The 17,732-nt window shown below is 35.6% G+C and overlaps 1 protein-coding gene and 1 non-coding gene across 2 annotated transcripts in view; one reads left to right on the forward strand and one right to left on the reverse strand.

The window, feature by feature from the left end:
* The first annotated feature begins 889 nt into the window (after positions 1–889).
* LOC144454625 (U6 spliceosomal RNA) lies at positions 890–991 on the forward strand. The gene has a single exon (XR_013483138.1). It is a non-coding gene; the product is annotated as a U6 spliceosomal RNA (small nuclear RNA).
* A 14,283-nt stretch (positions 992–15,274) lies between these two features.
* The window catches only part of PGR (progesterone receptor), a 90,259-nt gene continuing 87,801 nt past the window's right edge, over positions 15,275–17,732 (reverse strand). Inside the window, 2 exon segments of the mRNA XM_020996182.2 lie at positions 15,275–15,815; positions 16,220–16,377. Coding sequence (XP_020851841.1) covers positions 15,660–15,815; positions 16,220–16,377 — 314 coding nt within the window. The 3' untranslated portion in view covers positions 15,275–15,659.

The raw sequence follows: 17,732 nt of genomic DNA on the forward strand, positions 1-17,732 counted from the left end.
AATGCTTGAATTTATAGTAGCAGCCTACTGAATCTTCAACCAGAGGCATGTCCACAATTGGGTTGCTCAGACTCAAACACAGTAGGAGCTTGAAAAGCTCAGACTAGGAAGACAGTAAACAGATTTTGTCCAGAATTAGATGGTTTTGAGGTTACTGAAAGCTTACAAATTTCTAGCTGGAGCTATCCTCTGAGATCCTCAAAGAATATAACAATGAAAACATGGACAAAGCAGTGACAGGACCAAAGAGAACAAGAAATAAAATCTATTTGGTCCAGACTAAGAGCTATGGTCCAGATATTCATTTCAGAAGAGCCTAGTTCTAAGGTAAAATCCAAAGTTTGGATGTAAGGTTGGAAGAATGAACAAAAAAAGAATCCTACCATATAGAACTTTTATGGTGACAAGAACTCCCAAGACAGAAACACAGAAGAAGAGAATGACTCCAAACTACCTATAAGCAAAGACTCAATGAAAAACAGCTTGTATACACAGTCAACTAGAATTGCTGGAAGAAATAAAGCAAGATTTTTTAAAAAAGCATTAAAATGATTTAACAAATGAAATGAGTGCTAAAGGAAAGAATTGGAAAAGAAATGGGAGATATAGAGGAAAGACTAGGAAGGAGAATTAATAGCTTAGCATAAGAAATATGAGACCAGAATGGCTCATCTTGCAAATACATTCTTACCAGCCTTTGTTAGTCATATTCTGACTCTGACCAGAAATTTTTCAGCCCTATATTATAATCCATGATTCAGAAATCCAAATCTTGTTCTCTTGTACTATATTGATATCCAGCTGTTCACTTTCCAGATTAATTTTTCTCTTCTGCATCCCTTGCCTTTCAAAATTGAAATGGGTCAAATAGAAATGAATGATTCTCTACTTGCTTTAGCAACACATATACCTAAATTGGGACTATACAAAGAAGATTAGCAAAACCACTACACAAGTATGACATGAAGTTTGTCAAGTGTTCCATGCTTTTTAGTCATTAATAATATGTTATTGGTTAAAAATAAAGAGGTAGATCAGCGGGACAGTCTAGACAAGGGAGAATCAGAAACAATGGATCTTGATAATGCAGTGTTTGATAAAGTGGAAAACGTAAGTTACTTATGAAAGATATTTGATAAAAACTGCTGAGAAGACAGGAAGAGAAATTAGGCTTAAACCAACACTTTAAGCCACATTCTACAATACATCCTCTATAGATACCTAACTTTACTATTAATGATCATACAATTAAAAAATTAGAAGAGAAGCAGGTCAAATACTTCTCACAGCTTTGGACAGGAGATGTATTTTTAATCAAATAAAAGATAGTGGCAATTATAAAAGATAAAACAGATAACTTTGATTGACTACATGCAAATGAAAAGCTTCTATGCAGATAAAATTAATGCATCTAGAAAAAGAAGGGAAGTAGTTGGATGAAAACAAACTTTTATACCAGATTTCTCTGATAATGGTTTAGTATACAAGATATATAAACAATTAACATACACATATGACCAAAAGCCATTCCCCAATAGATAAGTAGTCAAAGGATATGAATAAATAGTTCTAAAGAAGGAATGCAATGTACAACAACCACATAAAAGACTGTTCCAAATCACTAAAAATAAGAGAAATGCAAACAAAACAACCTTGAGGTTTTATTTCACATTCTGAAAACTGGCAAAGTTGATAAACAAGGCAATGGTCAATGTTGGCTGGAGTTGTGAGAAGATAGGCACATTGGTAGATTGCTGTGGAGCTGTGAACTGGTATAACTATTTTGTAAAGCAATATGGAATTATATAAATAAAGTAACTAATCCCTGATCCAGGTATTCCTTTGCTGAGTTTATACCACAAGGAAGTCATTGAAAAGAAAGTCCCCAAATAGAACAAAATGTTTATAGCAAAACTTTTGAAAGCAAAGAATTGGAAACAAAATAGATTCCCATAGGTTAAGGGACTGCTAAACAAATGGTGATCGATGTAATGGAATATTATTATACTGTAAGAAACAACGAATGCAATGAATAAAGAGAAGTGTGGAAAGAACTACATGAACTGATCTAGAATTAAGTAAATGGATCCAAGAAAATGATTAGAAAATGATTATACATACAAAATGTTCATGTACAAAATGATTATAATAATGTAAGTGGAAACAACAATAACACCTCCCAAAATTAAAAAAAAATGAACATTGCAAATTTAGAAAGATCAAGTATGGCTTGACAGAGTACATATAAGAGAACATTCTCAACCCACTCTGTTGCAGAGGTGGGAGGTGCACAGTTATTTCACATTGCACATATTTTTGGACTTTGTGGTGTATTTATTGGTTTACCTGATTTTTTGCTCTTTTTCTTCCTTCCTTTTTTCTTTCCATTACTTTTATTTCCCTTCTTACCTTCCTTTCTGCTTTCTTTCTTTCTTTCCTTTCTTCCTTTCTTTTTAAAACACTATTTATTATAGTATGACTCTTTCGAAGGAAGAGGGAAGAGATATTGGGAAAAACTATGATACTGTAAAAAACAAAGACATCAATAAAACTTATTAAAAAGAAGATAATGATTCCATTAGATTACAAGAAATGTTAAAAACAAAGTCCAAAGTCTGAAAAAAATAGAAGAAAATGTAAAGTATTTCACAGCAAAGACAACTGACCTGCAAGTCAAATTAGTAAGAGATAATTTAAGAATCATTCAACTACCTGAAATCCATAACCAAAAAAACAGCCTAAGTATAATACTCTAAGAAATCATAAAAGAAAACTTCCCCAGTTCTCTTACAACCAGAAGGTAGAATGAAGATAGAGAGATTCCACCAGTCACCTACTGAAAGAAATCCAAAACCAAAAATACTCTCAAAAACATGATAACCCAAATCCAGAGCTTCTAGGTCAAAGGAAAAAAAAATACTGTAAGCATACAGAAAAGACAGAATTTAGGGGCTGAGAACCTCCAGTCATAATAATACAGGATTTAGTAGCTACCACTATATAAAGAAGTGGAGAGCCTGGAATATGATATTCCTAAAGGCAAAAGATATTGGGCAAGAATAATTTAGTCAGTCATTCAATAAATATGATGCAAAAGATAGTCCTTTTCCTCTAGGAGCTCACAATCTAATGGAAGAAACAATAAGCAAACAAATATTTACAAACCATATTCAAGGAAAATAGAAAATAGAGGGAAAGCACTAGAAGTAAGAAGGGTTGATAAAGTCTTCCTGTAGAGGATGGGATCTTAACTGAGTCTTAAAGGAAGCCAAAGAAGTCATGAGGCAGACATGAGGAGGGAGAGAATTGAAGGCATGGAGGGACAGTCAGAGAAAATACCCAGAGCTGAAAGATGCAATGTCTTGCTCATGGAACAGCTAGGAGGCCAGTAAAATTGGATTGAAGAATGCAAGGTAGGAGAGGGCTAGTTTATGAAAACCCTGGAGGATTTTGTATTTGATCCTGGAGGCAGGTCCTGGTAGGACCTGAGCGCTTTAGGAAAATAATTATAGAGGCTTAAGGGCAGAATTATTGAAGTGAGGAGATACTTGAGGAGACCCAGCAGCAAGCTGTTGTAATAATGTATCAGTGAGGGGAGAAGGGCCTACATTAGAGTGGTGGCAGTGTCAGAGGAGAGAAGGGGATATATTCAAGAGATGTTGCAAAGGTGAAATTGACAGGCTTCGACAACAGATTGAACTGGGAGGACAGTGTTGCCAATCACAATTATAGGGAATTTGGGATGGGGGAAAGGGTTTAGAGAGAAAGATAAGGAGTTCCATTTTGAATATGTTTAGTTTCAGCAACTTGAGATGTCTAAAGTGAAGTTAGAGATGCAAGACTGGAGGTGAGTGGAGAGGTTAGGGTAGGTAGATATGTAGATTTGGGAATCATTAGGTTAAAGATAGTAATTAAACTCATGAGAGCTGATGATATCACCCAACAAAACTGAATATAATTTTATTGGGGTTGGGGGCAATGGGGAAGAGGGAACTTAATGAAATATAGGACTTTCAAACATTTTTGCTGACAAAACCAAAGCTGAGTGGAAACTTTGAAATGTAAATAAAGGAGTCAAGAGACATAAAAAAAGATACATATGATTGAACAAACATAAGAGATAAAACAAGGATGAGGTGTTTACATTCTAATAGGGTGAGATAATAAAAATGTCTCCCAGAGAGAAGGCCTGGAATTGGTTTTATTATGTTTTGATGATGTTTAAAAAGGAAACAACAGGGAGAGAAAAAAATAATGCCCTACTTTGGGGTGCAGGGGAAGGGAAAAAAAGGGTAGGCAAAATTATTTTACATAACTATGGTATACAAATTAAAAACTGTACAAACAGGGAGGAAAGGGATAGGGTGAATAGGCAATATCTGTATCTCATTTTCATCTGAATTAGTTAAAGGAGGGAAGAATATATAAGCATAGAGTTAGGTACAGAAATACATTTTATTCAACAGAGAAGTAGAAAGGATAGAAGAGAGATGGGGAATGAGAAGAAGGATAGATTATTCAGAGAGAATTTAGTTCTAATAAAAAAAAAAGCAGCACTGAACCTTTAACCAGGGACAGTTGATCACTAAGAAATAAAGGATAAGAACTTATGACTGGGCTATGGAAGAGGGGAAGAGAAGAGAGGCAAGGGAACAGAAGAAGACTGCATCAAATCTAGAGTACTGGTGGTTTACTTAGTGAACTGTTTAGAGGCAATTAAAAATTAAATGAAGTAATAATTAAACAAAGTTTCAAGATATAAAATAATCTAAATAAATCACCAGAAATTTTGTATATTAGCAACAAAATCCCACAGAAAGTGATAGAAAGAGAAGTTCCATTTAAAATATCTATAGAATTTCTAAAGTACTTGGAAATCTACCTGCCAAAGCATAGACAGAAATTATATTAACACAATTATGAGACACTCTTTGCACAAATAAAGACAGATCCAAGCAACTGGAGAAATTGCTCATTGGTGGGTAAAGCTATTATAGAAAAAAATAATAACAAAATTATCTGGAAGAACAAAAGGTCAAAAATCTCAAGGGAAATAATAAAAAAGTGGGAAAGAAGGGAGCCTAGCAGAACCAAATCTCAAACTACACTACAAAGCAGTAATTATCAAAACAATTTGGTACTGGATATGAAATAACTACATTAGTACAATAGATAATTAACAGAGTAGCATGATGTTCGATTTTGGGATAAGAACTCAACTACTCAACAAAATTGCTGGGAAAATTTTAAAGCAGTCTTGTGTAAACTAGGTACAGACTAATATTTCCCACCACAATATGCCAAGATAAGCTCCAAATAAGTAGATGACATAGATATAAACGGAAACATTATAAACAAATTAGAGGAGTAAGGAAAAAAATACAGTTCAGATCCATGGGTAGGGGAAGAATTCATGACCAAAAATAGGATCACTGAACATAAAATGTTCAATTTTGATTATACAAATTAAAAAGGTTTTGAACTAACAAAAGCAGTATAGCTAAAATGAGAAGGGTAGCAGATAAATGGGAAAAAAGATCTGTGAAGTAAATTTCTGTGGTAAAGGTCTCATTTTTGGGGGGTTAATTGGTATGTGTATAAAATAATATAGATATTTTTAAAAGTTTTAACATATTATCTTTTATATTACAAACATTTCCAGATTACCTTACACAGGCTCACTTGTAAAAAAATATATAACAATTAAGTAAAGTAACAATATGGTGACTTCAGATGAAACTGCATGCAACATTCCATATTTGTAGCTCCCTCAACCTTTCTACTTTTTAAAGTAAAGTTTTGAAGTAAACAAATGTTTTATTTCTCTCTCATTTCCCTACTTCATTGAAAAATGAGAAAAATTCATTTTCTTGTAATAAATATGCATAGTCAAGCAAAACAAATTTCCTCATTGGTTGCATATAAAAATATATGTTAATTAGATAGTATGTTTCATCCTCTGGAATCATGGATGTTCACTGTACTCTTCCTATAGCTTTCAAAGTGATTTCTCTTCATAGTGTTATACAAATTTTTCTCCTCAATTTGCTCATTTCATTCTTCATAAGTTTGTAAAAGTTCCAACATTATTCATGTTAAAATATTGATGTTGTAGTATAAATTGTTCTTCTGGTCAAGCTTTCTTTGCTCTGCATCAGAAGTCTTCCCATGTCTTTTTGAAATCACTTCTTTCTTAATTGCTTATAGCATAATAGTATTCCATCATATCCATATGCCACAATTTATTTAGCCAGTTCTCAATTGATAAGTTTACCTATTCTTTCCACTTTCCACTTTTTTTTACCACCACAAAATAAATATTTTTGTACGTGTAGGACCTTTTCCTATCCCTTTCATCTCTTTAGAGATCTTTGATCTAGTATTGGTATAGCTGGACCAAATGTCATGCACTGTTTAGTAATTTTTAGTGCATACTTCCAAAACTTTCTAAAGTGATTATACTCATTCAAAGGTCCAGCAAGAGTGCATCAATGTGCTTATTTTCTCACAGCTCTTCCAATATTTATCATTTTCCTTTTTCATCATTTTATGAATATGATGTATGTAAAGTGGAATGTCAGAATTACTTTATTTTGCACTTCTCTAATAGTGATTTAGAGAACTTTTTTTCATATGGCTATAAATAGCCTAGGTTTTTTTTCCTTGACAATTGCCTGTTCATATGCTTAGGCCATTTATCAATTAGAGAATAGCTTTTATTCTTATAAATTTGAATAAATTTGTTATGTAACTTGGGAATGAAAACTTTATCAGGGAAATATGCTACAAAGATTTTTCTCAGTGAATTATTTCCCTTTAATATTAGTTTTATTATATTTGTTTCTGCAAAAACTTTAAAACTTTGGGCAATAAAAAAAATCCATTTTACCTTCTGAGATCCTTCCTTTTTGTTGGTCATGAACTTTTATTCTACCCACAGAACTTTTCAACATATTTAAGGAACTGATTCAAATTCATAAGCATAAGGGCTATTCCACAATTGATAAACGGTCAAACCTGTAAACAGGTTGTTTTCAGAAGAAGAAATACAAATTATCTATAGCCATATTAAAATTCTCCAAATCACTACTAATTAGAGAAATACAAATTGACCTTTGAAATGATATCTCACACTTATCAGATTGGCAATGTTGACAATAAAGGAAAATAACCAATGCTAGAAATGTTGTGGGAAAGTTATATTAATGCACTTTAGTGGAGTTGTGAATTGGCCCTGCCATTCTTGAAATCAATTTATAACTATGCCCAAAACATTATAAAACTATGTAGACCCTTTAACCTAGTGATACTAGGTCTATTCCTCCAAGGAGATCAAAGAAAGAAGAAATGAACCCATAAATACGAAGCTATTTATACCAACTTTTTTGTAGTGGCAAAGAATTTGAAACTCAGTGGGTGCCATCCATTGAGAAAATGACTGAACAAATTATGGCATATAAATACAATAGAATATTATTGTGCTAGGATATTAAGGCTTTGATTTCAGAAAAACCTAGGAAATTTTCTATTAACTGATACAGAGTGAAGTGAGCAGAACCAGAAGAACAATTTATATTTTGACAGCACTGCAAGCTAAGCAACTTTGAAAAACTTAAACTCTGATGTAAAGGACCAATGATGAAAAATTCTACTCACTTTCTGACAGAAGAAAAAGACTGAATAATATGGAGATTGAAACACATATTTTTGGACATAGTAAATAAGGGAATTTGGTTTTGCTTGACTATGCATATTAATTTTTTTGAAAAATGTATTTGGAAAATCTAATCAAAATTAAAAAGAAGGGAGAAGACTCTGTGTGTGTGTGTGTGTGTGTGTGTGTGTGTGTGTGTGTATAAACACAGACACACATATATCCTTCAAATTAGATTCTATAGAGTGGCCACACAAAGAAGGAAGAAGACTGGCAGCTTGGATACCCAATATTTCACAGGAGACAAAGTACAAGAAAAGAGCCAGTAGTTAAAAACTAGGATACAAGTATCTATACAGTTGGGAGCAGAGTGTATAAAGCACTAGACATGAAGTGAAGAAATCTGGCTTCAGACACTTAGTGCTATGTGACTTTGGGTTAGTCTCTTAATTTATGTCTGCCTCAGTTTCCTCATCTGAAAAATGGGGATAATAGTAGCAAATGTCTTGCATTATTATGAGGTTGAAATGAAATAGTATTTGTAAAGTGATTTGAAAAATTTAAGAACTATATAAATGCTAGTTATCACTATCATTATTATTATTATTATTCTCAAAGTTGAGTCAACAAGCATGAGGAAATAGAGGTACTAAAGAAAAGAGACAAATTATATCTTGTGGGTATCACTAAGACAGGATGAGATAAAATCCATGACTGGAGTTAGGATTTTATATGGGTATGCCTTATTCAAGATGGGATGGGTAAAAGCTGGGTGAGATAACATTGTATATTAGGATAGTATACTCGTGTGAGCAAATCTGAGAACTAGGAGGAAGCATAACGTAGAGTATTTGGGAGAAGATCAAAGAAGTTAGAAACAATGATTTTATCTCTTTAATACAGACCACCTAAGTAGAGGCTGGAAATGGAGGAATAATTTGGGAAACATGACAAGTCTGACATAAAGGTTTTAAGTAGTAGTGATGGAAAACTTTAACTGTTGAAGCTCTCTCTCTCTCTGTATGCCAAGAGCATAGCAACTGATAACTGCCTCATTTGCCTTAGTGATAATTTCATTCAAAGAGAAGAATCAATGAAGGGAAATTCTATTCTGAATCTGATTCTCATTTGGCTGGGATGGAAATGTTGGGAACCTTAGTGGGAAGTCACCCTCACATCCTAGAATTTGTGATAGAGGAGAGAAAATATGGGCTTCTGACATGAACCTTAGATTTTGGGAAAGCAGATTTCAAAGAGTTCAGGAGAAAGATAAGTGTAATCTTGGAATAAAATGGAGTAAAATCCTTCAGGGGTAGTTGTCTTAGGAAGGATATAAGAAACAAAAGGGGAAACAATTCCAGTGAAGAGGGGAAATGGGATTTATCTGAAGAGATTGGTGTTGATTCAGGGAGAAGTATCTGTCAAAACCAAGATGATAGCCAGTATGATTGAGAAATAGAATGCAGGAAGGGCAGTAACTTCATCTTCTATTTTCATACTTTCACACTGTGTATTCTACATCTTTTGAAGTCTGTTTTCCTGTAAGACTCTGCTTAAGTATAACTTTCTTCATGATGCTGCCTACCCCATTCCCCACTGCCTTTCTGTTCAAGGTTATTTTATATCCCTTGCACTACTCACTCTCTCCTTTTCTCCCCATATGTGCAAGTTACCTCTTAGTCAAAATGCAAGCTCCTTGAAAGCAGGGACTATACCCAGTACCCAGAATAGTATTTGCCATAAAAAGGTACTTATCATGGACAGAGCATTTTCCAGACATACCATCCTGATCCCCTTCCAGCCTCACACTGATGCTTGGCATCCTGGGAAAACTTCCTGAGGACTAATCCCTGTGGACAAAAATAACTACCAGAACTCATCCCTCAATGGATTCCACCCTGTCATATCCACCCAATTCTCATGATTCTGAAAGCTAGTTGTCATTGTTCAAATCTTGTTCTCTGTCCTTCACTGACAGGCTCTTTATTCTCTTTCACTTCAATTTAACTTGATCCTATCCTCCACCCCACCTCCCACTCTAAAGCTACTCAATCCTCCCACCATGCTCTCTGGTATTCTTGATCCATAGACAACTAAGTAAATTAAACCTTCAATCTAAACCTTTTCCTTTCTTGCTCCCTTCATCTTTAACTCACTGAGACTCGGCTCCCTGAATTTTCCATCTCATTCTGAGTGCAGCATATCCCATGAGGAAAGACTGGTAGGGGTGGGACCGGGCATCTTCTCTATCTGCCCCAAAGCAACTACTTCCATCTGTACTAGTAAAAGGAATCTTCCACCTCCTGTTGCCAGCCATATCTCCCAATTTGGATGTGGAGAACCTCCAGAGCTAAGAAGACCAACTCTGTTTACTTTGGGCTTCCCATTTCCTTCTGTGCCTGTCCTTTGAGGGTAGAGTGCCCTCCTCTCAATGATAAACATTCTCACACCTGGTCATACCCTTCATGTCCTAGTGACTCTGGACTTCTGTAGATCACTATCCAAACCCATTTCCCACTCCCTATCATCTGATTCCTCATTCCCATTCCCCTGAACTTTCCCACTTCAAGGTTTCATCCTAATTCCAACCAGCCCTTCCATTTTGCTCTTTTGAATGCCTGTTCCATAGGCAACAAACCTCCCTTCATCTTAAACATTTTCCTTTACCACTCCTTCCACCTACCAGCTCTTACTGAAACTTGGTTTCTCCCAATAGCACAGCCTTCCTGGCCACCCTTTCAAGTACTGGCTGCAACTTCACTCATTTTGCTTGGCTCACTGGTTGAGGTGGGGGAATTGGAATAGTCCTTGCTCCCCATTGCTACTTCAATCTTCTCTCCCTACCTCTGTCTCTTAGTAACCTTTCCTCCTCTTGGATTCATGCTGTTCATTTCTAACACCCAATCAAAATTTTGGCAGCTATTGTTTACAGGCCTCCATGTCACTCTTCTTCTTTTCTAAATGAATTTATTACCAAACGATTGGTACGTGGTTTACAATTTTTCTTTCCTCCCCAACTCATGCTCTCCTACTGGGGAACTGCAACATATATATCGATTCTCCCTAAAATATCCTAATCACTCAATTTATCAATCTATTCACTTCCCATGAACTATTTTTTCACCCAACCTCAGCCACATATAAATACTGCCATACACTTGATCTTGCCATCACCCATACCACCTCTATGTTCAAGAATTTTGAAATCCCCTTATCCAGCTACAACCTTGGTTTTCACCTCTCCCTCCGCCTTCCCTTATATGTTCCTACTGTTCATCTACACAGTGACTTCTAATCCCTTAACCTTTCAATTTTCTCCAAAGCCATATCCCTTGCACTTGTCACTCTCTCCTTTTCAACCCATCTTGACAATTTGATGAACCAATTTAACTCTACACTATTCTCTCTTGAATCCCTAGCCCTCTTTTTATATACTCTTGATACTGCCATTGCCAATGGGTGTTTCTTTAATCATCAAATCTATTGTCATTCCACCTCTCCCTCTCCCTTGCAACTCCAAATCCTGTTCTTTGCCCTCACTGTGACCTCCAATACCTTGACCCCTTAGTTCTTTTTCAGGCTATCATCCTTGCACTGATTATATGTTCTCTTCCCTTCCCCATCTTGACCCTTTGATGAATAACACTCCCTTGTCCCTTTATCTTATGTAAGATCTTGCTCTTCCAATCCCTAGGCTTAGAATACTCCCACCATCTTCTACTTTTATTTCTACTCATGTGCTGCTGAACGAATCTGGAGAAGATTACTAAACCATAATGACTGGATTCACTATAGTTTTATGCTACACAATTTCAGTTGAACCCTCACTGTGTCAAGGCAATTCTTTTATACCTCCCTAATCACCCTCACTATCTCACTGACTATGGTCTTTTGCAACCTTTTTTCAACCTTCCTCAAACTTCCTATGACTTTCCCTCCCCTCCCCCTCTTAGTTGAGAACCTGTCAATTATTTCCCTGAAAAAGATTAGGCCATTCACTCTTCTCTCCTATTCTTCACATCACACAGGTGCTTTCCCTCACTCTCTCTTACTTCACGCCTGTCTCACATGAAGAACTACTTACCAAGGCAAACCCCTCTAAATACACAAGTGATCCTATTCCATCCTATCTTTTCCAGAAGATTGTCCCCTCTCTCAGTAATACTCATTTATTCCCTGTCTATTGGCTGCTTCCCTACTATTTACGGAAGTGGCTATGCCTCTTCCACCCTCAAAGAAATCTCATTTGTTCCATTCGACACCATAAGCTATTAGCATACATCTTTCTTTTTTGGCGAAACTGGGGAAATCTTTCTACCATGGGTGCTTCTACTTCCTTTCCTCTTATTTTCTCCTTAACTATATAATCTGGTTCCAGTCTTATCATTGAACCAAAATTTCTTTCTATAAAGTTATGATTTCTTAACTGCTGAATCTAATGGCCTTTTCTCAGTTTCTCTTTTTGACATCTCTATAAATTTTAACACTGTCAATCACCCTCTTCTCCTTGATATTCTCTTCTCTCCAGTTTTTAGAGATTAAAGATACCACTGTCTCCTGGTTTTCCTCCTACCTATCTAACCATGCTTTTGTCTCCATTGCTGGATTTTCATCCACTTACAGAGATCTCCCAAGGCTCTGTCCAGGGCCCTCTTTTATTTTTCTTCTGTACAATTTCACTTGATGATCTTATTAGATCTCATGTTTTCAATTATCATTTCTATGTAGATGACTGTTAGATCTACTTATCTAATCCTAATCTCTCTCCTGATCTCCATTTCCAGCTGCATCTGGACATCTTGAGATGCATGTCCCAGAGACATCTTAAACTGAACATGTTCAAAACTGAACTTATCTTTTATCCCAAACCCTCTCCCCTTCTTAACTTTCTATCACTTTTCAGGGTGCTACCATTGTCCCTATCACCAAGGCTTGCAACTCAGGATTCATCCTTGATTCCTCCCTCTCACCCTCCATATCCAATCAGTGATCAAGCCCTATTATTTCCACCTTTGCAACATCTTTAGTGTATGCTCCTTTTTCTCCTTTGCTATGGCCACCACCCTGGTGCAGGCCCTCATTACCTCACCTACCTAGACTATTGCAATAATCTGCTTGTTGGTCTGCCTGTCTTAAGTTTCTCCCCATTCCTCTCAGTTGTCAAATTGATATTCCTGAAGTGCAAGTCTGATACTATCACCCCTCCCCTTCAATAAACTCCAGTGGTTTCCTAGCTTTAGGATCCTATATAAGATCCTCTGGCTTTGAAAGCCCTTCATAACCTGGTCCCTTCCTACCTTTCTGGTCCCTTATACCTTGTTCCCTTCTACTTACTCTTTAATTCAGTGACACAGCCCCTGCTGTTCCTCAAACATGACACTCCATCTCCCAGCTCTGGGCATTTGTACCTGCTTTCCCCCATCTCTCAAATGCTCTCCCTTCTCATTACCTCCTATCTTCTCTGACTTCCTTTAAATCAGCTAATGTCCCATTCTCTGTAAGAAGTTTTTCCTAGTGAGTTCCTCAAGGGTACTCACTGCATTTTGCCATTTTTAAATCTCCGGTACTTATCACAGTGACTGACACATAGTATTTGCTTAATTAATGCTTATTACCTTTTGGTAATTGTCAGATGAAATCATACAAAGGGCTCATCTGGTTTATAAAGTGATGGTGCCTTGTTCTTTTAAAATTCTGTAGGATAACTTGGTTTTATAGAAATAATGTAGTTAATCCATGTGTAAGGAGAATTATTTTGTTAAATGATTTAAAAAATATTTACTTGACAAATCCAGAATTTAATATTTTGACTTCCTTCTAGCTTCACTTCACTCCCAGTTCACTTTGTGCTCTTCTCCACCTCTACAGTGGCTGCCCTACTCTCCTGAGGATAACTCTACTATGAAGCTTACCTGCTTACTGATGAGTCCTTTCCTAGGACTGCTATATCATGAGAAAGCCCTACCCATGCTGCTCTTGTCACTTCTGGCTCACTCTCTGGTTTGCTTTACCTGTACACTAGTTGCCTTTCCCTTCTTTGGGTAGCCCTGTCTCTACCTTTTTCCTGTTCCTCTTAGTATGTTACCTTACTCTTTTAGTCTCAGCAGATGGGCTAGAACAAGTTGAGGGTAACCAAGAGGCCTCAAACCTGTCAGCAACCTAGAGGGGTGTCTGCCCCCAAGCATGTGAAGATTTCCTCTAGGGAGTGGGTGGATGAAAACACTTCGTTCCAATGGCCATGAAGGCAGCTGAAGCAGGTGTTGTGGAGTGCTCAGAGCTTGGTCAGGCATAGAAGACTCCAAGGTCATCCACTGCATCCCTGGCCATCTTCAGTCAACCTAACTTTTGTCTTGGCACTGGACTTCAATGACTCTGAAGAGAGAGTGAAGCTGATGACTTTGTGCAACTCCTCACTTAAATCCATTTCAGTCAAGAATCAAGACTTCATGGCATTATATCATTGATTCTCTTTGAAAATGAAGAACAAACAACAGTCCCTTTAGAACATAGGCTCCTAAAGTAGGGAACATCTTTTTTGTTTTTGTTTTTTAGAGCAGCATTAGTAAGTGCTTAATAAATACATGCATTCTCTTTCTAGTTTGCTTAGAGTAAGATAGAACTTGTAGAAACACTATTGCCTTCTAATTGGTTATTCTCTTGGATCAAAAAAGCCTAGATCAATAAATTTCATAATTCAATATAGTTAATCTACATGTAGTTTGATTATATTTTTTAAAACTCAAGGAAACCACAAAAGATGATAATTTTCATTAATTTTATACTCAGACATGAATATTAAACATTTTTAAAAAGGAAAAAAGATCCTTAGAAAAAAGAAAGAAAAGCAATCTATTTACTTCTACAAATATCTGAATCAAGCTAAATATTTAGTGGTCATAAAATCTGTGAAGAAGATTAGCTTCAAGATACTTATGAGCATGTGCATTTCTCCAATTTACATTGAGTAGTCAGAGACACACACATCTGCTTCTTTTTCTCTTTGGTTGCCTTTTCAAGTCATAGGTGCATTCCACAAAATACATTTTGCTTCTAATTATTCTATTTTTATGCATTGTTTGACTCATTTATAAGGGATTATGCTTAAGATATAAGATCAGTGGCCCTCAGAATTTGGGAGCTTTTGAGAAGGTAGCAATAAGAATAATGTAGATGCTTTATTGTGCTTTGGGAAGCCTCTGACTGGGAGGAGGAGTATCAGATAGATAAGTTGGTACTGGATTATAATAGTAATGTGCGATGGTAAGAAAAAAGGGACAATCACAAGAAGGGATAAAAATAGAGAGTAAGAGTTCAGACATTGTTGGGATGAAAGCTAAAAAGCCATACATATCACTCCACCAAATAACCAGAGGCCTACAGCTCCAATCTCAGAATCTCAGTAAAAGTTTTGTTTGGTGTTTGTGTGTGTGTGTGTGTGTGCGTGTGTGTGTGTGTGTGTGTGTGTGTGTGTGTGTGTGTGTGTACATATGTATGCATGTATGTATAAAACCATCAAGGTTTATGGTTCCTCAGTTTGAGAAATACTAAGTTAGATCAATGGTTTCTGCACAGATAATAGGCAAGTAGGAGGAATTAAAAAAGAGCTAAATAGAAGCGAAGTGTGCAATGAACATTTTATTTTCTGTACATTTGTCTTTTAGGTTGAAGGTTTGTTAGATGTAATGGGAAAATTCTCTTTAAATTCTATGAATTAAAATGTAGATCAAGTTCAGTTTAACATTCAATTTTAAGTACTTTTCCAATCTCATGAATTTTTAAAGAAAATATGAATACATAAACACTTACAAAATGTTAATTATGCTTTATAAAGGAAACTCATTTGTATTCCACAATATCTTCTTAAATTTGCTCTGCATGTTATATTACAAATATAAGGCATTTAGCAGAATATTTAAAAATTTTAAGACATGAAAATCTTGACCAAAACAAAACAGAAATTCCACAAAATGTAATCCATTTTTTTAAGAAGAAAAAAAATCAACATTCATTTTTTATGAAAGAGAAGATGTTTCACCATCCCTGCAAGAATCTTGGGTAACTGTGCAGCAATAACTTCAGACATCATTTCTGGAAATTCAACACTCAGTGCCCGGGACTGGATAAATGTGTTCAAGCAGTAGAGATGGAGTTGTTTCACAAGCTATTTTGTTTGATAGATGGGTAAGAAACAGGTAAGAAAAAAGACACAACATATTCAAATCCAGCAGCTATGTTTAAAAACAAAACAAAACAATATACTATTCAGGCAAGAATACTTAAGGACCATGTTAGGTAAGTAGTACCATAATTTCTCTCAGAGTCAGGAAGAGAAATGTCTCTACAATATGTGAATCTTCTCATAAAGATTTTAAAAAAGAATGTTTTGATCATGCCTATGACAAATAAACAGCATAAGCTTACAGCAACATGGTATGAATAACTTTACTTTTTGTAATATTTATATGTAGAAGCTTTGAAGGAATCGTGCAAAATTAAAGTCTGAATAATTAAAAAAACAGAAATGCAGGAGTCAGTTACTGGTAATGTGAAAAAGAAAACACTTACATCATGCAGGGAGTCCATTAATCTTGTAAGCTGGTAGAAACGCTGTGAGCTAGCCACAACGCCTTTCTGCCTCAGACCAATGGCTTTGATTAGCTCTCTAATGTAGCTTGATCTCATCTCATCAAACTGGTTCTGGCTTCTCAGTCCTTCCAATGGAACTAAAAGAAGATAATTATTATTGTTGGTAACATTTCTTGAAAAAAATAGTATATTAGACATTTTTGAAACAGGAATAATTAATCCCTAAATAATCTAGATATTTAACTGGATAGATATTTAACTATAAATTGATTCTAATTAAATAGCGAAGACTGTTACGTGGCAGTGTGAGAACATGTGCAAGCTTCCTTTGATTAAATAGACCAAGTGGGTAAATCAGAAAAAGTTAACACAGCTGCAAATTCCCTACAAAAGTCTGTAAGTTCAGTTATTCTTAAGTATCAGCTTTGTTATAAAAGATCAACTCTTAAGATCTAATTCTATCGGCATATACTCAGTGTATATGCTGATAAACATCAAAATAAAAGGGTGGACCAAAAAAAAAATCAACTAGTCAACTCCCTATGCATGATTACAAATATTTAGATATTTGGTCTTAGGTTGATAAAGCCATTACAGCCTAATGCTGTTGTTGTTTGGTTGTTTTCAGTGGTGTCAGACTCTTCATGACTCTAATTTAGGGTTTTTGTGGCAGAGATACTAAGTGGTTTGCTATTTATTTCTCCAGCTCATTTTACAGATGAGGAAACTGAGGTAAACAGGATTAAGTGACTTGCCCAGGGTCATATAGCTAGTAAGCGTCTGAGGCCACATTTAAATTCAGGAAGATGTCTTCCTGACTCCAGGCCTGGCACTCTATCCACTGTAACACCTAGCTGCCCACTGAAGCTTAATACAGAATATTTATTCTTATAAGCTGCTCATATTTTCATTTGCATAACATATGTGAAAAAGATTCATTAAACACACAATTAGGGGTAAGTTTCTGGTGTGAATCAGGATGTACTAAAATGGTGTCTTTTGTAAATAAAGCTAAATAGCTACTTTAGACAAATACATATCCTTATCTGAAAAATGGAAAATAATACTGTCCCTCCTAATAGTAGGAAAATAATAGTTAACTACTAAACAATTAGAGAGTGTTATTGATATTTCATTTTAAAATATCTACATTAGAATGTTTAATGAACTCTTCATCAATTTCTTCTAAGTGAAGGACTTACAATATAATATAAAATCACACTAATCTTACAAGCACTTGTAAGAAATCTTTTATTATCTTTTATCTATTGAAGGAAGAAGTTCTAGTTTTATAAAAAAAATAATCGGCTCTTGGTTTATTAAGACACACTGATGCAGCTCAAAGATTCCGTAATCTTAAGGGTAATGAGATATACCACTAAGGCAGAGAAGGGCCCTTTAAGAAGTGATACAGACACCCATAATAGAGAGGTCCATAATGGCTGGGATAATTTCTTTTAGAATTGGGGACCATCTTTACGGTGGTTGTAGA

The sequence above is a fragment of the Phascolarctos cinereus genome, unplaced genomic scaffold (genome assembly GCF_003287225.1).
Source record: "Phascolarctos cinereus isolate Bilbo 61053 unplaced genomic scaffold, phaCin_HiC Scaffold_726;HRSCAF=1367, whole genome shotgun sequence".
NCBI lineage: Eukaryota > Metazoa > Chordata > Mammalia > Diprotodontia > Phascolarctidae > Phascolarctos > Phascolarctos cinereus.